This window comes from Eucyclogobius newberryi, unplaced genomic scaffold (genome assembly GCF_026437365.1).
Source record: "Eucyclogobius newberryi isolate DKJ021-1_F unplaced genomic scaffold, fEucNew1.0.hap1 SCAF_11, whole genome shotgun sequence".
Taxonomy (NCBI): Eukaryota; Metazoa; Chordata; class Actinopteri; order Gobiiformes; family Gobiidae; genus Eucyclogobius; species Eucyclogobius newberryi.
The window spans coordinates 22,863,399-22,885,278 of NW_027315735.1; the positions used below are offsets into that span (position 1 = coordinate 22,863,399).

The 21,880-nt window shown below is 44.2% G+C and overlaps 1 protein-coding gene across 1 annotated transcript in view; it reads left to right on the forward strand.

Moving 5' to 3' along the window:
• nr3c1 (nuclear receptor subfamily 3, group C, member 1 (glucocorticoid receptor)) overlaps window positions 1-21,880 on the forward strand; it is a 59,574-nt gene that overhangs the window by 5,343 nt on the left and 32,351 nt on the right. The window contains exons 3-8 of the mRNA XM_072438698.1: window positions 7,477-7,643; window positions 12,784-12,900; window positions 12,984-13,268; window positions 14,726-14,870; window positions 15,874-16,004; window positions 16,666-16,823. Of these exons, the coding sequence (XP_072294799.1) occupies window positions 7,477-7,643; window positions 12,784-12,900; window positions 12,984-13,268; window positions 14,726-14,870; window positions 15,874-16,004; window positions 16,666-16,823 (1,003 nt within the window). The remainder of the gene's footprint in view (window positions 1-7,476; window positions 7,644-12,783; window positions 12,901-12,983; window positions 13,269-14,725; window positions 14,871-15,873; window positions 16,005-16,665; window positions 16,824-21,880) is intronic.

A 21,880-nucleotide genomic window follows, 5' to 3' on the forward strand; every position in this document is an offset into this window, starting at 1 on the left:
TCACTGCTTAAATGGAGCCTGCAGGGACTTAAAACACAAGCTCATAAGCAGCGTTTTATCTCCAGGCGTTGTGTATTATTTTTACAGCTTGGTTTACCTGCAACGAGAGTTGCAAGTATCAATAGAGGTTAAGCACCTACATGCTTAGTTAGATAGTTGAAGAGTGGCATATAACAGGCAGCACAACTGATTAAAATGTGTTCCTTTGTGTTATTCAGCCTAATTTTTGCCCTGGGAGCTTTAGTTTAGCTCAAATTAACCACAGGGCAAAGTGAAAGTTGTTTCTCTGGTGTAGCCTGTTGCTAATGACAGTAAGAGATCTACGGCACACATTTCAACTGCCACATAGCAATTTCCTCAACAGACTCAAACATCTTAGAAATGTAATGATAATCAGACTCTACAATCACACTCAGTCCAGTCGTGTAGTGTGGACCTCAGACTCGGTCGTGTCTTGTGGAACATTCTAAATCTCTCACAACTGGACAGCTGTATAGTGTGTAACCAGCTGAAGAATATTGGGCATTTCCGGGCATGTTTTAAAGGTCTAAACTACAGCGTATGCAGTTGTTATTACATATTATTAAGACATGTTATTTAGTTATTTGTAGAAGACATTTTTATACCTTGAATACTGGCAGCTTTTGTGATTTGGTTATTATAAGTATTCTGATTGTTTTTCCTTTTTGAGTTTCACATTTTTAAATTATTCTTGCTGCAGTAATGAACATGCTGCAGGCTATGGACTCATAAACAAGTATATGAAAAGTGAACAAAAAATTGGGCTCAAAATGTATGACTCTTTATTTGTCCTAGTAGGGAAATGGAGATGTTTTTGTGGGACCGCAGTCCAATGCTGTCCAATTAACCTGACATTTTATAGAGGGAGGTGCAAATCACAGTATCAGTGCAATAAAGTGGTCTGCATCCATATCACACCTCAAATTATGTTAGCAGTAAGATTGTGTGTTTGTGGAAATGAAATCTGGTTGACTGGTTGGATTTTAGTTTTGGATAACCTGGGTAACAACATTCCCATAAATAAGATCCCAGAGTACACCTAGTCAGACTGTTATGTAACATTTGTTTTAGCCTGGCATTTCCTCCTCCATCTGTGACCAGCCTGGACACAAGCGCTGAAGCCTGTTTATAGGCCACATGTATTGACTCTGTCCTGCTGGGGAACTCATCAGAATCTGAATCAGAAAAGGTTTATTGCATTTGCCAATGAACAGAATTCATAGGACATATCATAGGAACTTTCTTTGGTGATCAATGCAAATCATATTTTTTTTTAATGAATGGTACCAATGTTCTTGTGCATGAATCTGTTGGTTCAACGTCAAGGAAAGCGGTTTGTGTTTTTCATTCAGAAACCGTAACCACTGACGCTTATTATGAAAATGACTAGATATAAAGCGTACGAGAATATATAGAGCTGACTTGGGGAAACGGTGACTCGAGGCTGAATCTGGAGCAAAACAGGACAGTGTTCAGACACAAACAAATCTCTGGTTCAGTGTCTGGTTGTTTACATTTTAGATGTGATTTATACATCAATTCCTCTTTGGTCACCAGAGCATGAACAAAACTTTGTAGGTTGTTTTGAAACTTTGCTAACTACAGGAACAAATAATAATAATTTAGATTATTGTAATTGTGAGCCTATGCCGGTTAGATACTGCAGCAAAATAATTTTAGCTCGGGAGGTGACTCTGACTTTGCTTTGGCCATAGTCACCGCTTCTCTGGCTCTGTCCTCTATATTTTTGGCCAGGGCTCTGCCTGTCAGCAGTAGCTTTCAGCGGCTGTAAATCACTTCTGCTTGAGTGTGAGGGAGATGTGCCTGTCGATCAGTGCTCTGTATTATTCATGCATGTGTGTTGTGCATGTGGGTGTGACACGACCACAGCACTGAGCAGCACTGACTCTCCTGACCTACTTTCTCTCTCCGCCTCTCTCTCTGTTACTGGCACCGAGCAAACGTCAAATCAAATGACTGCCATTCCAGACACCTTATTACAGCATGCCAGTGGAACTGCACTTTTGTGTCAAACTATAAAACGTAATTCTGCTGCAGCTTCTTAAAATTCACATATTTGGGCTAGAAAGATATTGCCAAGGCTGCATTTTCTTTGCTGTTCCTCATCTAAGTTTAGTGTACAGCTGTCAAGTCAGCACATCGGACTTCAGGAGCTGGTTCCTCCCACATTCCAGAGGTATCCAGCGGCACACAGTAGCAGCCGCATCATTCACAACCTGGAGCCACACCCACCTCTGCTCAGCCACTGCTCCTTGTAGCACCGAAACTCGGCAGTGTGACTCAAATACACTAAATACATTGTTTTGTATATATGTGCATACATTTCATGCATTATCTGTATTGTTATTGCTCTATAAACATGCTCTTGAATTTCTTTGTTTTAGAAATTAGAATACAGTAGCTACTGAAAACATATGTTACTGGTAATGGTTTTAATGAGGGACCAATGTACACTGTTAATATTTAAAAAGAAAAAATGCATGCTTTTTAAGAGCTTTGTCTTCATTGCTCAGAGACAACATAACTTTGATATCACATCCTTGTAAATTAAACGTGTTTGACAGTTAGCCAAAAACATTTCCATTTGCAGTTACAAAAACGTTTCAATATATACTTCTATTTACACTTCCTTACAGAGTGTTTAGGCAACAGAGAAACGCCAGCGCCAGGTGTACTGCAGTCTGCCTCGCCGTTCCCCAAAGTTATGCATGTTTTCCTCGGGTTTAGGATGACTCATGACTTTGTGTTCTTCCTCGTCCGTGTGTCTTTTTCCACACTTTTGTCCTTGCTGAAAAATGGAGTAGAGCACTTTTGAGATCCCCCTTTAAGCTTTTATTTTTTCTTACTCCACAATTAAACTGTTGATCATTACTTGTTAAAAGCACTGCAAACCGACACCGACAGATTTTGTTCTTGCAAAGAAACTGTTTATCCAGGATGTTTTGGTTGGCATAGTTTAACTTTGTCTCCTTTTTCTTTAATTAAAATAAACAATGTTGAAGACACCGTTAGAAATAGCCCTTATACATGACATAATTTTTGCATTCAAAATGTCAACGTTTTTTGCAGTCTTTAGCAGTTGTAGTTGTTCAATATAAAACTCCCTCGTGGTACAGAGAATACAAACGGATTATGGATAAAGTGATATCAAGTGTATTTCAACTCTACACCTGCAAGTCAGATGCTCTTTTCAGTCTTTTCTAAACATTTCCCACATTTCATGGCGTGCTGGCGCTTTGTGCTGGCGCTTTGTGCTAGCTGCTACGTGCTGCTTCGACTTTGTTTTGCATCTCTTGTGTTTGTGTTGACACTGCAGGGCGGGGGAGACAAGGGCTGGACTGTGAGGTGGAAGTTGTGCGCTGTGTTGTTCTGCTGAAGCTGGCCGTCTGTCAGGCCACAAAAATGCAGGTCTTATCTAACCATCCAAAGTTAGAATACAACAGGGTCTGGGTGGGCAATGTAATAACAAAGCATATATTCAGTTGTAGTGTTGTCCTTGTCTTTTATACAAAAATATAGACAAAGCTTTAATACTTGATACCGATTGCAATACCATAATGATAAAAAACAAAACTACAGCATGTCATTTTCAACATCAGTTACGTCAATAGTCTATTTAATGGTTTTCTTAATACTACTTAATTCTAAAACTATTCATAAAAAGTCAAACGTTTCCCCGAGCATTGATAATTGTAATCTAGTTTTGATTCTACTTTTAGTATATAATGGATAAGTATTTAAGTATATATGTTTTTGGAAACCCTGCTCTGTTATCGTTCGGCGGTTTCACATGTAGATTCATTTTGGCATATTGTTTTTTTTTCAATAATGCATTTGCCGAGTGTGGTGGGTTTCAGTCGAGATGTTGTTGACGTCTGAGGTGAACAGACAGATTTCCAGTGCAGCCTGTGACATTGGGCGGTTAAGTCCTAGAGATTATGGATAGTTAAGCAGGACACTGGGCCACAGGCATTATGTTAAGTGCATTAGATGACCTGCCTCGTTGAAAAAAGGGGCTAATCAATCATTCCTTTGGATGTTGAATGCAAACTTTTCCAACCTGTTTTCTGCAGTTTGAGGCCTACGTGAGGGAGGCAGGCTTCACTCTTGACCGACAATAAACTCTCTGAGAATGCACACACTTCCTGGAGATGTAACATTAACAGATGCTTTCCAAAAGAGTAAATAAGCCTCATTGTATTGTATTGTTTTGTTTTGTTATGACTGGCATAAGACAATTGAGCAAATCTGAGTCTAACATTTAATGCAAACCTTAAATGCACACTACTGAATGATCCTGGATGGAGGATATAAAAAAAAGTGTAGTATTGAGGAAAATCCTTAACCGTTTATTCTTGTTTGAGAGTGTTTTATATACTTCAGATAATGATCACGACGCTCAAAATACGACTATGATTACGTTTTATTGTCTACTAGTCATGGTTAGTCGGTTAACTGTTGCAGCCCTAGTCAAGATGCGGGCCAGAGCCCATTTACCATAATAACAATACAGATGTTTTATTACTTTCGAAATACCTTGAAAACATGGTATTTTCAATGTAATAAAACAACTATAAATGACAGGAAGCTGGTGGATCCTACACCAGAAATGTTACATAGTGCTCCTTTAAAGTTGTGTACATTGTAGAGGGCGTACTCTGTTGTTGCATGCACAGACCACCGTAATTGGATTTGAACCAATCTGTGTAAAGCTGTTGCACTGACACTTCTCAAGCAGGGCAGTGGCGCACACACCGGACCCCCTGGGACCCCTGGGGTCGCCACTGCACCACAGACTCGTTAGCAGTATGTAAAGGGAAACCTCTCATCAGTTTTAGGAGACATTTGGCATGGAGCTACATCATAATGGGCAGTTCGTGACCCTCCACTGAGCTGTGTGTTTACGGCCGAGAGCCAGGGATCTAAACTGCTTAGTGCATTGTCGAGAGAGAATAACCACAGCTGTGCAGGAAAGGCTGATGTGGGTGAAGTCAAATGTGGGAATGTAAATGAATATTGCAGTATAAAAAGTCTCTCAATAAAGTAGCAGGAAAGAGTCACACAAGACTTTACTTCATTTCTGTGAATGAGTAACACCTATTTATGTACTACAGCTCATTTGTCTTGATTACTTTGCTTTTGGGTCATTTATGTCGTGGCATAAAGTAGTTTCAATATGATCGTTTAATTTAGCTGTATAGCAGTGTATATTTCACTTCAGAATCAAGTTAATGTGGCATAGATTAAAAAAAAACGGTCAGATAAAAAAGCTCCACATTTCGGTTACTTTTTTGACATATTTCTGAAATTGTTATGATTAATACGTTTTTTTTTTTTTTTTTACATTCCTAATAAGAATATGACAGTACTGATGGTTTCACTTCTAGTTATTTTAGAGGAAATATCCAACTTCTACAATACTGCGACTTGCTCAATCATGTTGGTACCCAATCATGTTGGTACCCTGATAATACATGTATTGTGTAATATTTGTATTATTGCGTTAATGCGATAATTATTGCGTCCTTGTCAACTAGGGATGTCTTGATTTAGGTTCATCAATAATCTGTAATATTCAGGTCACAATATAGTTATGACAAGTTTAGAATCAACATTTAGTTGTTTTAATTCCAACTTTAGTCCAAAAATATTTTTTTAAGTGCTTCTTAATCTGGCTGTTTTTGTCATTCAGGATGTTTGGTTTCATAAAGCTGTTCTCTTGCGTGAGGAATAGTCTCTCGTTGGACAATGAAAATTAAGGGAAATGAAAAATGTCAATGTTGTTTGTCCTCAATAATTGTGAATAATAGTTAAATTATGTTTTTTCTCATCATAATTGTAACCAGATATTCTTAAGGCATCTACGGCTGGTTTGCATGAGTCTGTCAGGGTCACGCAGCAACACCTCCATAAAGTTAAACATCCTTCCCCTTCACGGGTCACGGCTTTCGCTGTTCCAAACCATGAGTGATTTGTGACATAACGAGCAGAGGGATGACTCCAGTAACCTGTCAGCACAAAAGTGTAGAATGGAGACTCATTGACCACAGTGAGCTCTGAAAGCTCTGTGCTCCTCTGCTGCGGTGCACGGCCTCCTAAAAGCCTCTGTCTGCTCTGCGTTTTGGCCTAAAAGCTGCTGCACCTCAGGCTTCAATGTCGTGCTTAGGTTTCTCATCCTGCTCTGCCCACTTGTGTCAAAACCCCCGTGTTTTATTGAAATGTGGACAGTGAACAAATCTGCATGTTGTGCTCTTTATAAATGCATGTTTCAGTTGTAAAAGTGGTTGAATACTTGACTCCAGATTTAGCCAGTTGGACAGCCCTGTCTTCATTTCCTCTGTGGGTGTTGTTGTGGCCGCTGGTGTAAGAAGGGGGTGTGTGCTGCTGTCGCATGGATGCAGCAAGGCCTAGCGACCCCTTGTGGTGTTTTTTAGAAAGCGCAGCACGTGCTTGGACAGCAGCTGAAGCAGGTTTATACTATTGAAGTTGGTTTCATTAGGCCGGTCACAATAACACGTATGTTAGCTGCTACATGAAAACATCACCATATGCAATAATATTTAATTCAACTTCTGCTACTGACACAATAACCAGCAGAATCCAGGTTAACTCTTCTCTAAATGTACAATATCTTTGAGCTGCAACAAACACAAAACCGATTGAAACCTTTAGTCATTATCTATAATTTGTCATAGAAGTTACTTATCCAACTCAGTAAAGCTCAGATCTGGTTGTACATAAAAAATAAATCTCATTGATAGAAAGAAAATGTACACCGTAAATTAGGGCTGGGCGATCTTGGAAAGAAATAATCCAGATTTTTTTAAATCGATTCGATTTTATTTGGTATTTTCAAAAAACAGTAAAAATGGCTTTTAGTAAGGATTTCATGAACACATACGGTGCAGACTTTTAATCTACGCCATATAACACACATCACATTCAAATTTCTGACTTCAACCTGTTTATTCTTAGGATTGTTTGTGGAATATCGATTCAAAAACCTCCCAAAAAAACTGATTTCACTTGACTATTTCCATCTGTTAGTCTTTCGATTAATTGCCCAGCCCTACCATAACTATAGTAATATTGTGACACGCCCAGTTTTCATCAAAGTAAAGTGTAATTTTCCAACACATCTTGCTTTAGGATGTGACCTTTGGCTCAGAGAGTATTTCTTTAAAAGATGACTGAGAACAATGGACAGTTGACATTCTTCGTTCATGTCAATATATATTAAACATTAAACACTGTTACATCGATTATAATTTAGTCACAACTCTGTAAAAGGTTTGACTGTTGTGTAATCATCTACAGTATTGTTTTTTACCTCATTCTCTTGTTTATGTATAAGAAAATGTATCATTTGTGAACTAAACAATACCTGGCATTAGGGTTCATGCAGTAACACTTGTTCTTCTGTTGTTTCTCTAGTTCTTCCATTCGTAAGGAGAGCAGCAGCAGCAGTGCTCCGGCCCCGGCTCAAGGGAAAAGCGGCACTCATAAAGTTTGCCTGGTTTGTTCTGATGAAGCGTCGGGCTGTCACTATGGCGTCCTCACCTGCGGCAGCTGCAAGGTCTTTTTTAAGAGGGCGGTTGAAGGTACATAACTCTTACCACATGAAGTTAGCTAGACGGGATAAACCAAGCCTCTGATTTTATTGTGTTAAAATAAAGTCAGTTTGTCATAGCAACTTGGCCTAAATCAGTGGTTCTTAACCTTTGTTGGAGGTACTGAACTCCACCAGTTTCATAAGCGCATTCACCGAACCCTTCTTAATTGGAAATATAAAATATGATTTTTTTTCAAATTCAAAACATAGGTATATATTTTACTGGTGCACAAAATGAACCGTGCATCATCTGTGTTCAAAGAACATTTTCACACAAAAACAAAAACATAATGAATATTTACTGCATATCAGTGTGACTTTTGCTGTTGCCTTTTAAGATAAGATAAGATATTCCTTTATTGTCCCACATGGGGAAATTTCATTGGTGCAACGCAGGTAGATACAGAGGTAGATACAGAAGAACAGATCACTTATAGGAAGTCTGAAAAACACTTTCAGTAGAAGATCTCCTATAAATAAATAAAAACTCCCATAGACAAATAAATAAATAAATACCATTGCATGTGATCCCGACAGTAATTGCACATGAATATGTGTCACGACAGCACATAGATTGCACATGAATTTCACAGTAATTGCACATATGACAGAATTGCACATCAGTATTAGGTTAGGTCAGTATTGCGAGTGTTCAGTACTAACAGTTTTTGTTATAAAGTCTGACAGCAGCAGGAAGGAAAGACCTACGGAACCTTTCCTTCACACATCGAGGGTGGATCAGTCTCTCACTGTGGCTGCTCTCCAGAGCGGAGAGAGTGTCCTGCAGGGGGTGACACTTATGGTCCAGCATAGATGTGAATCTAGCCAGGACCCTCCTGTCCCCCACCTCCTGCACCGAGTCCAGAGCACAGCCCAGGACGGAGCTGGACTTCTTGATGACTCTGTCCAGCCTCTTCCTCTCCCTCTCTGTGATGCTGCTGCTCCAGCAGGCCACACCATACAGGAGGGCCGATGCCACCACAGAGTCGTAGAAGGTCTTCAGGAGTGGCCCTGTCACTCCAAAAGACCTGAGTCTCCTCAGGAGGTAGAGCCGACTCTGGCTCTTCCTGTACAGTGCGTCTGTGTTATGAGTCCAGTCCAGTTTGTGGTTCAGATGAACACCCAGGTACTTGTATGAGTCCACTCTCTCAATGTCCCGTCCCTGGATGTTCACTGGTGAGGGGGCACTGGGGTGGCGTCTGCGGAAATCCACCACCATCTCCTTGGTCTTCCCCGCGTTGATGAGGAGGTGGTTCCGCTGACACCAGTCCACAAAGTCCTGCGCCAGTCCTCTGTACTCCGCGTCATCGTCGTCCGTGATGAGTCCGATGATGGCAGAGTCGTCAGAGAACTTCTGCAGGACACAGCTGTACGTGTCATGTCTGAAGTCTGCAGTGTAAAGGGTGAAGAGAAAGGGCGCGAGGACAGTGCCCTGGGGCGCCCCCACACTGCAGGTCCGAGTGTCAGACACACAGTTCCGGGCTCTCACAAACTGGGGTCGGTCTGTGAGGTAGTCCAGGATCCACTCTGCCAGGTCATACTCCACACCAGCCGTCTCCAGCTTGTCCCTCAGGAGCAGCGGCTGGATGGTGTTGAAGGCGCTGGAAAGATCGAAGAACAGAATCCTCACAGAGCTGCCAGGCTTTTCCAGGTGAGAGAGAGAGCGGTGCAGCAGGGAGATGACGGCGTCCTCCACTCCGACGCCAGGCCGATATGCAAACTGCAGCGGGTCCATGGCTGAGCTCACGGTGGAGCGGAGGTGGTCCAGGACTAGCCGCTCCAGTGTCTTCATCAAGTGGGACGTGAGAGCCACTGGCCTGAAGCTGTTGAGGTCTTTGGGGCGCGGTGTCTTAGGCACAGGTACCAGACAGGAGGTCTTCCAGACCTGTGGTACCACCCTCAGCTTCAGGCTCATGTTGAAGACATGCTCCATAACTCCACACAGTTCATCTGCGCAGGACTTAAGGAGCCTGGGGCTGATGCCGTTAGGTCCTGCTGCCTTCCTCACTTTAATCCTCTTCAGCTCACTCCTCACCTGTGCTGCTGTGACAGTCAGTGGTTGGCAGGGGGACCGTGTGCTGGGGGGATGGGTGAGTCCAGGCGAAGTGGGGAGCTGATGGTCCGGGGCAGATAAGCGAAGAGGAACAGATGCAGGGCATTGTCCAGCTGTGGAAGAGGGAGCATGCAGCTGTGCAGGGGGAGGGGCGGGTGACCGATCAAACCTCAAGAAGTGAGCATTTAAATCATTCACCCACTGTAGATCCCCCTCTGTCTGGGCAGGGGGGATTTTGAAGCCCGAGATGGTTTTCAGGCTCCTCCACACTCCCTGAATGTTCTTTTGCTGCAGCTGCTCCTCCATCCTCCTCTTGTAGCCGGCCTCAGCCTGCCCGATCTTCCTCCTCAGCTCCTTCTGCACAGTCCTCAGCTCCTCCTTGTTCCCTGACCTGAAGGCTCTCTTCTTCTCCTTCAGCAGAGCCTTCAGTTCACGGTTAATCCATGGCTTGTTGTTTGGAAAACACCGCACCGTCCGGGAGGGAACAATGTTCTCAAAACAGAAGTTGATGTAGTCCGTGATGCACTCTGTGATGGTGTTGATGTCCTCCCCATGTGGGTCATAAAGCTCAGTCCAGACAGTGGTGCTGAAGCAGTCCCTCAGAGCCTCCTCGCTCTCAGCAGACCACATCCTCGCCTCACGGGACACCACAGGCTGCCTGCGCACGATGGGTTCATACACAGGCCTCAGATGTACAAGGTTGTAGTCCGAGCTGCCCAGGGGAGGGAGGGGGAAGAAGAATAAGCCTCCTTGGTGTTGGCAAAAAACAAGTCCAATGTTCTATTCTCTCTGGTGGGGCAGGTAACATACTGGGTGTATGTTGGTAGAACAGAAGAGGGAGAAGCGTGGTTAAAGTCACCAGAGATGAGGAAGAGAGCCTGTGGATGCTGTGTTTGCAGCCTACAAGTGCAGGAGAGCAGTGCTTCACAAGCATCTTCAGCATTGGCAGACGGGGCCACATAGACTGCGATCAAAATCACATGTGAGAACTCCCGGGGCAGATAATATGGCCTCATGCCAATAGCCAATAGTTCAATATCCCTGTTACATAGCTGCTCCTTCACTGTGCAGTGTTCGGGTTTGGACCAGCTCGTGTTCACATACACCGCCAGACCTCCACCTCTTTTCTTCCCGGATTATCTCGTTCTGTCCGCCCGCAGCAGATGAAAATTGTCCAAACCTACAATAGAGTCTGACATTTCTGCTGTTAACCAGGTCTCTGTGAAAATCAAGACGCTGCTGTCCCTATAAATCCTCTGGGACCGCATGAGGCTCGCTATTTCCGTCATTTTATTTTGAAGGGACCTCACGTTACCCATGACTACGGCAGGAACCGACTTCCTGTTTGTCCCTCTCTTCTCTCGGAGTTTACGTCCAGCCCGTCTGCTTCGTTGTGTTTTCCTTAGGATGTCCGCCGGGATAACGTGACGATCTCCGGGTAAGACGACAGTTCTCCGCAGTTTCATTAGTTCTTCCTTTGTGTAAACGCGGTACGGCGCCGGGCGGGGGGCGGGGCCGGAGCCGGGGGGCGGGGCCGGAGCCGGGGGGCGGGGCCGGAGCCGGGGGACTCAGAGCCAAGACACATCGCAACGACACGACGAAAACACTCAATCCAGCCGAATAAAGTCAAAACAAGTTAATTTAAAGCGATTCCAGTGCGTGTCCCGATCGTTCGTGAAGTTCCTCTTTCATATAAACGTGTATATAAACGTGTACCGACGACACGCCGTACTTTAGCGCGGCCGGAGGGCGCCGGGAGGGGCTGGTGGGCTCGCTCGGAGCTAGCTCACGTCACAACAACACAACAAACGCAACGAAAAACGCTCAAATCCAGCCAAAAAAAGTCAAAAACAGTTGAATTAAAAAACTATTCCAGCGCGTGTCCCTATCGTACAGTAAAATAGAAAAAATATACTAACTATACTTACAAAATATAGGAGATAAAGCACAATAAGTGTGAGAAAGAAGAGAGAGCGTTTACACCGGGCTGCCAGCTGTACCAGCGCCTTATGACGTATGAGATCAGAGACCAGTTCAGAAATCTGCGGCTTCACCTTGGCAAATGCCACTCTCACTCTCATTTTCACAACAAAGTCTTTTCCTTTCCTTCATTTTTATGTCCTGCATCCTCGAAAAGGATTGCTCGCAAATATATTATAGTAGTACTACTATAGTATAGTGGTTATAAAAAAGGACAAGGGAAATGGCCCCAGAGGCTGACCTTTTGGCCCTTTTGGGGCCAGGCTGGTGCCGTGTCTTAACCCAGATATAAGGGCATTGATTCAGGGTAATCTCTGGGGACTCTGGCCTGGTCATTTTGGCCCTTTTGGGGCCAGGCTGGTGCAAAGACTTAGCCCAGAAAGGAGGGCTTAAATACAGGCTAGACTCTGGGGGCTCTGGCCTGGTTCTTTTTGCCCTCTTGGGGCCATGCTATTGCCCAGTCTTAGCCCAGAAAGGAGGGCTTTGATACAGGCTAGTCTGTTGGAACTCTAGCCTGGTCCTTTTGGCCCTTTTGGTCAAAAGGACTGGTGACAGGTCTTATCCCAAATGGGGTTTTGATACAGGTTAGACTCTGGTCGATTTCCCTGGTCCTTTTGGCCCTTTTAGGTGCAAGCTGGTACCAAGACTTTGCCTTGAAAGGTGGGCTTTGATTCGGTCTAAAATATTAAGAAGAAAATCGCAGGATGTACCATCACGACTGTCACAAGTCGACTACTGAGCACACCAAATTCCCTGCAGCACAGATGGGCCAAGCAGGGCGTGTCATCACGAATCATATGAGTCGGATGTGTGTCTTGACCTCCGCTGAACCCCTGAGATTGACTCACCGAACCCCTGGGGTTCGATCGAACTCAGGTTAAGAACCACTGGCCTAAATAGATCAACTGTCACATGCCTTTGCTGCATAAAAGACAATCGCTCCAATATTTGAACATTTTGCATCTTGGACTGTAATCATTGCTCCTTTGCTCTGTCATTTTTACAGTCTACTTCATCATTTTCAGACAATGTCCTGAATATAATTTTATTACATATTTTGTTTATCAGTGGCCAATGACATTTCTTTGTGCTACAGGACAACACAATTACCTTTGTGCTGGCAGAAATGACTGCATCATAGACAAAATCAGGAGGAAGAACTGTCCCGCTTGTCGTTTTCGCAAGTGTCTCATGGCTGGCATGAACCTGGAAGGTCTGTAGCAACGAGTGACACACAATGAATGTCCATTTCCCTCCCGTTCATGAACTAGTGATGATGTATGTATTCTTTTGCAGCTCGAAAAATCAAGAAGAACCGTATAAAAGGTGAGCAGCCGCGTAACGTGCCCGAAGTGCTTCAGCAGCCTCCTCCGCCCGTCGAGGCGCGCTCCCTCGTGCCCAAATGTATGCCCCAGCTTGTGCCCACCATGCTGTCCCTGCTGAAAGCCATCGAGCCTGAAACCATATACGCAGGCTACGACAGCACACTGCCCGACACGTCCACGCGCCTCATGACCACTCTGAACCGACTCGGGGGCAGACAGGTCATCTCTGCCGTCAAGTGGGCCAAGTCTCTGCCAGGTTTGTGCTCCGCTGCAGTTTGGAATATCAGATCAAAGCGAAATGTTTATTTTGTCTATACTTTTGCCTGTTGCTTTGGACTGCAGCTAATCATCATTTTACTCATCTCGGTTATTGCTTTGCTTAGTTGTTTGAGAATGCAAAAGTTATGTGATGAAAAGATTTTTTTTTTAAGAAGTTTGACCCAGATTAAGCTGAAGTGAAGCTGTTTGAGGATCCTGATGGAGCACGTTTATGGACAAGCGTGTTTTCATACAAATTTTCTGCATCTTTTTCATGAAATTGCAGTCAATTTTAGTCATATACCCGGTAAATTATTTTCACAGGTCATGGCATGTTTTGGAACCTGTGGAAAGACAAGTTAATGATTATTTGACACTAATGTTCTTACGTATTTTGTTAATCATCTTATGGTACAAAATTTTAAGCACTAAAGTAACATTTTTTTTTTTTTTATTAAGATAAGATAAAATAAGATAATCCTTTAATATCCACACAAGTGGAAATTTCGTTAAACGAGTCAGGCTATTGTACATGGAGTATTTATGTATTAATGAAAATCTGAAATATTTCCCACTGTATTTCTTAGGAAAATGTCTTTTTGTTTATGTTTTAGAGCCTGTATAATCCAGATAATCATTTCAGTCAGTTTTCAAATGACAATTGTTTTTTTAGTCTCGATTAGTCGAGTAATTGTTTCAGCTACACACAAATAGCAACTGGTATGTCAGGAACTAATGGGGATCTTGATAAACTAAACTAAACTAAACACTACAGCAGTTGTGTGTTAGAATCTGTATAGTACATATAATAATTGATTTTATAATTTGGTCAATCAACATAATTATTTATGCCTTTTCCACCTTGTTGGAAGCCTTAGATGAGATGTTCTTGAGGTTTTTGCTCTTTTGATAGTCAGTGTTTTATAAAGAATACATTCTTGCTCATTTAGAAAAGGAACTAAAATCACAACTTGAGCTGGGTTGATAATTGCCTTGACGTGCGTAAATAATTTGTCATTCCTCATTTGAAAGCTCAGAACCCAACCCTAACCCAACTCACGTCTGCACTGGCTCTGCTTAATGATTCATTTCAGTTCTATTTATGTTTATTACGCCCAAAATCACAACAGCACTTCCCTCGAAGGGCGACAGGAGTCCTTTGGGTTTATTTGGGTTCCTTTGGGTTTTAGTTGTAGGATTTGGCAACCCAAAGTGCACATTCAGCTTTGTAATGGAATTATCGGCTTGAAAGCAAAACACAAAAAACTTCACAACGGTCGCCAGTATTTGAGTTGAACATGTTAATATCATGGGACAACGATAAGTAATGTGTAATAGATATGAAACAATGGAATACGCTACCTTTGCTTTTTTTTCCTGCAGAGAAAAGCTCTTCGTCTCCTTCAGTGTTTGTTGTGCGCACTAGAGTTTCAAAAAATCGTTTTTGTTCTCCAGGATTCAGGAACTTGCACCTTGATGATCAAATGACCCTGCTGCAGTGCTCCTGGCTCTTTCTCATGTCGTTTGGTTTGGGGTGGAGGTCTTATCAGCAGTGCAACGGCGACATGCTCTGCTTCGCTCCAGACCTCGTCATTAATGAGTAAGTTCTATCGGCAAAGTCATTATTATTATTTTACTCTTATAAAGTGTCAGAACTTTTGACATCTGTCCACAACTCCTCCGTGTTTGTTTATAAACACACTCTGCTAATAAAGTGGGGAGCCTGTCCGTCAAAAGTTGCACCTGTCTGTCAGTTGTCACCACAAATCTGCATCCTGGCCTCGCTTCATGAATTGATAGTCTGCATGCAAACAACGCACTAGAAATACAGAGCTGGTTATTACAGTCGCAAAAATACTCGTGTAAAACAAAAGGTTAATTTAGTTAGTGGATATAAACCTATAAACTAATTTACAGTAAAATAAGTTAATTTCTGTGTTGCAGCAGCACATTACAATAAACTCTAAATAAGAATTCAAAATGGGTTTAAAGCGAAACCTTTAACCAGAATATAAAAATGTATATAATTCCATTTATTTTTGTAACGCCTGAAATCACAACAAGATTTGCCTCGAAGGGGGACAATAATAAGATGAACACTTCTTAAACACTGTCACTTTAACTAATTGAATCCATCACTCACTGCACTGTTCACTTTCTGCACTACATCTTTAAATTTAACTGTACATTTTGTGTACATAGTAAGCCTAATTTTATTTTTAGCCTATAGTAGATTAAATTCATTCATTATTTTTTTTATTTAATGCATGCCCTTTCTGATTCTATATAGATTGTTTTATCATTGTTCATTGTTTTATGTTGCACCGAATCACCAAAGCAAGTTGTTTGTGAATTCTGTTCAATAGCAATGGCAAAAGACCTTTCTCTGATTCAGATTAAGAATACGATAAATGATGAAGGTGCAGTCTAATTATAGTAAAAAACACAATAAAATGCCACAAGCCTGTTATGTGCAATAAGCGAATCTATGGTTATGTACTGTACAGTTTATGGACCGCAATAAACATGAGGAATAAGTTGAATGTAAAAATGTGTTTCTTTCAAATCCTTGATGTTTCAAGTATTCTTCATTTTTGTCTCAGGGACAGAATGAAACTGCCCTTTATGACTGACCAGTTTGAGCAGATGCTGAAGATTTCCAGCGAGTTCGTTCGTCTGCAGGTTTCTCACGATGAGTTCTTGTGCATGAAGGTCCTGCTGCTGCTCAGCACAGGTGAATCACACTTCAGAGGCTGCTCACGGCTTTAGCTCATCAAGTCTGTAAAAAACATTTGAACTGGTATCAATTGTGACAAAAGTACAAATGGAACGAAGTCGTTCATTTTTCTGAATAGTTTTAGTTTAGTCTTCAATCCAAATCTCCTTCTTTTATGGAACTTTTCATCAACAAACTGTTTCCAAAGTTCTGCAGAGAGACTGTGACAACCTAAATGATAAACAAATAAAAAGGAATAAATGCTCAATGAATTTGAATAATCCTAAAACAATAAAACCAGTCTCATCAAAGGAGTGCAAAACCTTAAAATGGTTTTGATCTGTTGAACTACTGTAAGACTACATGGTACTAAAATGCTTTGTGTTGGAAATGACATATTTCCATGAAGTAGGGTATTTTCTTTTTTTCATCATTGTGACACAGGGATCCAGTGTCAAGTTTTTTCTTTGCGTAACTACAATTTAAAACTCCTGTATTAGGAAAAACTGATAAACAAAACTCTAGATTATTTTTCTGTACAGAATAACAAACACATGCAGTTTTATTTTTACACGTTATTATTTCTTCCATCATTTTGTAAATAAACCAGTAATAATGAGTTTTATCCATCACCCAACAAGGGCTCTGAATTTAAGTCTGTTTACATTTGTTTTTGCAGTGCCAAAGGACGGCCTAAAGAGCCAGGCTGTGTTCGATGAGCTCCGGATGTCCTACATAAAGGAGCTGGGCAAAGCAATAGTAAAGAGAGAGGAAAACTCCAGCCAGAACTGGCAACGTTTCTACCAGCTCACCAAGCTTCTTGATTCAATGCACGAGGTATAAACTCTGACAATTGGACAGAGACACAGACAGAGACACAGACAGAGACACAGACAGAGACACAGACAGAGACACAGACAGACAGAGAGAGACAGAGAGAGAGACAGAGAGAGAGACAGAGAGAGAGACAGAGAGAGAGACAGAGAGAGAGACAGAGAGAGAGACAGAGAGAGAGACAGAGAGAGAGACAGAGAGAGAGACAGAGACACAGAGACACAGAGACACAGAGACACAGAGACACACACAGAGAGACACAGAGAGACACAGAGAGACACAGAGAGAGACAGAGAGACACAGAGAGACACAGAGAGACACAGAGAGACAGACACAGACAGAGACAGAGAGACAGGAGACAGACAGAGAGACACAGACAGAGAGACAGGAGACACAGAGACAGGAGACACAGACAGAGAGACACAGACAGAGAGACACAGACAGAGAGACAGGAGACACAGAGACAGGAGACACAGAGACAGGAGACACAGACAGAGAGACAGGAGACACAGACAGAGAGACAGGAGACACAGACAGAGAGACAGGAGACAGACAGAGAGACAGGAGACACAGAGACAGGAGACACAGAGACAGGAGACACAGACAGAGAGACACAGACACAGAGACAGGAGACACAGACAGAGAGACACAGACAGAGAGACACAGACAGAGAGACAGGAGACACAGAGACAGGAGACACAGACAGAGAGACAGGAGACACAGACAGAGAGACACAGACAGAGAGACAGGAGACACAGACAGAGAGACACAGACAGAGAGACAGGAGACACAGAGACAGGAGACACAGAGACAGGAGACACAGACAGAGAGACACAGACACAGAGACAGGAGACACAGACAGAGAGACACAGACACAGAGACAGGAGACACAGACACAGAGACAGGAGACACAGACAGAGAGACAGGAGACACAGAGACAGGAGACACAGACAGAGAGACAGGAGACACAGACAGAGAGACACAGACACAGAGACAGGAGACACAGACAGAGAGACAGGAGACAGAGACACAGAGAGACAGGAGACAGAGACACAGAGAGACACAGACACAGAGACAGGAGACAGAGACACAGAGAGACACAGACACAGAGACAGGAGACAGAGACACAGAGAGACACAGACACAGGAGACAGAGACACAGAGAGACACAGACACAGAGACAGGAGACAGAGACACAGAGAGACACAGACACAGAGACAGGAGACAGAGACACAGAGAGACACAGACACAGAGACAGGAGACAGAGACACAGAGAGACACAGAGACAGAGACAGGAGACAGAGACACAGAGAGACACAGACACAGAGACAGGAGACAGAGACACAGAGAGACACAGACACAGACACAGAGACAGGAGACAGAGACACAGAGAGACACAGAGACAGGAGACAGAGACACAGAGAGACACAGAGACAGAGACAGGAGACAGAGACACAGAGAGACACAGAGACAGGAGACAGAGACAGGAGACAGAGACACAGAGAGACACAGAGACAGGAGACAGAGACACAGAGAGACACAGAGACAGGAGACAGAGACACAGAGAGACACAGAGACAGGAGACAGAGACACAGAGAGACACAGAGACAGGAGACAGAGACACAGAGAGACACAGAGACAGGAGACAGAGACACAGAGAGACACAGAGACAGGAGACAGAGACACAGAGAGACACAGAGACAGGAGACAGAGACACAGAGAGACACAGAGACAGGAGACAGAGACACAGAGAGACACAGAGACAGGAGACAGAGACACAGAGAGACACAGAGACAGGAGACAGAGACACAGAGAGACAGGAGACAGAGACACAGACACAGAGACAGGAGACAGAGACACAGAGAGACAGAGACACAGAGACAGGAGACAGGAGACAGAGACACAGAGAGACACAGAGACAGGAGACAGAGACACAGAGAGACACAGAGACAGGAGACAGAGACACAGAGAGACACAGAGACAGGAGACAGAGACACAGAGAGACACAGAGACAGGAGACAGAGACACAGAGACAGGAGACAGGAGACAGAGACACAGAGAGACACAGAGACAGGAGACAGGAGACAGAGACACAGAGAGACACAGAGACAGGAGACAGAGACACAGGAGACAGGAGACAGGAGACAGAGACACAGACACAGAGACACAGAGACACAGAGACAAGAGACAGGAGACAGGAGACAGGAGACAGGACACAGAGACACAGAGACACAGAGAGACAGAGACACAGACACAGAGACAGAGACAGAGACACAGAGACACAGAGACAGGAGACAGAGACACAGAGAGACACAGACACAGAGACACAGAGAGACACAGAGACAGGAGACAGAGACACAGAGAGACACAGAGACAGGAGACAGAGACACAGAGAGACACAGAGACAGGAGACAGAGACACAGAGACAGGAGACAGAGACACAGAGACAGGAGACAGAGACACAGAGAGACACAGAGACAGGAGACAGGAGACAGAGACACAAAGAGACACAGACACAGAGACAGGAGACAGAGACACAGAGAGACACAGAGACAGGAGACAGAGACACAGAGACAGGAGACAGAGACAGGAGACAGAGACACAGAGACAGGAGACAGGAGACAGAGACACAGAGACAGGAGACAGGACACAGAGACACAGAGACACAGAGACACAGAGACACAGGAGACAGGAGACAGAGACAGGAGACAGAGACAGGAGACAGAGACACAGAGACACAGAGACACAGAGACAGGAGACAGAGACACAGGAGACAGGAGACAGAGACACAGAGAGACACAGAGACAGGAGACAGAGACACAGAGAGACACAGACACAGAGACAGGAGACAGAGACACAGAGAGACACAGACACAGAGACAGAGACACAGAGAGACACAGAGACAGGAGACAGAGACAGAGAGACACAGACACAGAGACAGGAGACAGAGACACAGAGAGACACAGAGACAGGAGACAGAGACAGAGAGACACAGACACAGAGACAGGAGACAGAGACACAGAGAGACACAGAGACAGGAGACAGAGACACAGAGACAGGAGACAGGAGACAGAGACACAGAGACAGGAGACAGGAGACAGAGACACAGAGAGACACAGAGACAGGAGACAGAGACACAGAGACAGGAGACAGGAGACAGAGACACAGAGACACAGAGACAGGAGACAGAGACACAGAGACAGGAGACAGAGACACAGGAGACAGGCGACAGAGACACAGAGACAGGAGACAGAGACACAGGAGACAGGCGACAGAGACACAGAGACAGGAGACAGGAGACAGAGACACAGGAGACAGGCGACAGGAGACAGAGACACAGAGACACAGAGACAGAGAGACACAGACACAGAGACAGGAGACAGAGACACAGAGACAGAGACACAGAGACAGGAGACAGAGACACAGAGAGACAGACACAGAGACAGAGACACAGAGACAGGAGACAGAGACACAGAGACAGGAGACACAGAGACACAGAGACAGGAGACACAGAGACACAGAGACAGGAGACACAGAGACACAGAGACAGGAGACAGAGACAGGAGACAGAGACACAGAGACACAGACACACAGAGAGACAGACACACAGAGAGACACAGACACACAGAGAGACAGAGACACACAGAGAGACAGAGACACAGAGACAGGAGACAGAGACACAGAGACAGGAGACAGAGACACAGAGACAGGAGACACAGAGACAGGAGACACAGAGACACAGAGACAGGAGACAGAGACACAGAGACAGGAGACACAGAGACACAGAGACAGGAGACAGAGACACAGAGAGACAGACACACAGAGACACAGACACACAGAGAGACAGACACACAGAGAGACACAGACACACAGAGAGACACAGACACACAGAGAGACAGAGACACACAGAGAGACAGAGACACAGAGACAGAGACACAGAGAGACAGGAGACAGGAGACAGGAGACAGAGACACAGACACACAGAGAGACACAGACACACAGAGAGACACAGACACACAGAGAGACAGAGACACAGAGAGACACAGAGAGACACAGAGACACAGAGAGACAGAGAGAGACAGAGACACAGAGACACAGAGACAGGAGACAGAGAGAAAGGAGACAGAGAGACACAGAGACAGGAGACAGAGAGACAGGAGACAGAGAGACACAGAGACACAGAGAGACACAGAGACAGAGAGACAGGAGACAGAGAGACAGGAGACAGAGAGACAGGAGACAGAGAGACAGGAGACAGAGAGACAGGAGACAGAGAGACAGAGACACAGAGACACAGAGAGACAGGAGACAGAGACACAGAGAGACAGGAGACAGAGACACAGAGAGACAGGAGACAGAGACACAGAGAGACACAGAGACAGGAGACAGAGACAGAGAGACAGGAGACAGAGACACAGAGAGACAGAGAGACACAGAGAGAGACAGACAGACAGACAGAGAGAGACAGAGAGACACACAGAGAGAGACACACAGAGAGACAGAGACAGAGACACACAGAGAGAGACAGACACAGAGACACAGACACAGAGAGACAGACACAGAGAGACAGACACAGAGAGACAGACACAGAGAGACACAGACACAGAGAGACACAGACACAGAGAGACAGACACAGAGACACAGAGAGACAGACACAGAGAGAGACAGAGAGATACAGACAGAGACATAGAGAGACACAGAGAGAGACAGAGAGAGACAGAGAGAGACACAGAGAGAGACACAGAGAGAGACACAGAGAGAGACACAGAGAGAGACACAGAGAGAGAGACAGAGAGACAGAGAGAGACACAGAGAGACAGAGAGACACAGAGAGAGACACAGAGAGACAGAGAGACACAGAGAGAGACACAGACACAGAGAGACACAGAGAGACACAGAGAGACACAGACACAGAGAGACACAGAGAGACAGACACAGAGAGACACAGACACAGAGAGACACACAGAGAGACACACAGAGAGACACAGAGAGACACAGAGAGACACAGAGAGACACAGACACAGAGAGACACACAGAGAGACACACAGAGAGACACAGAGA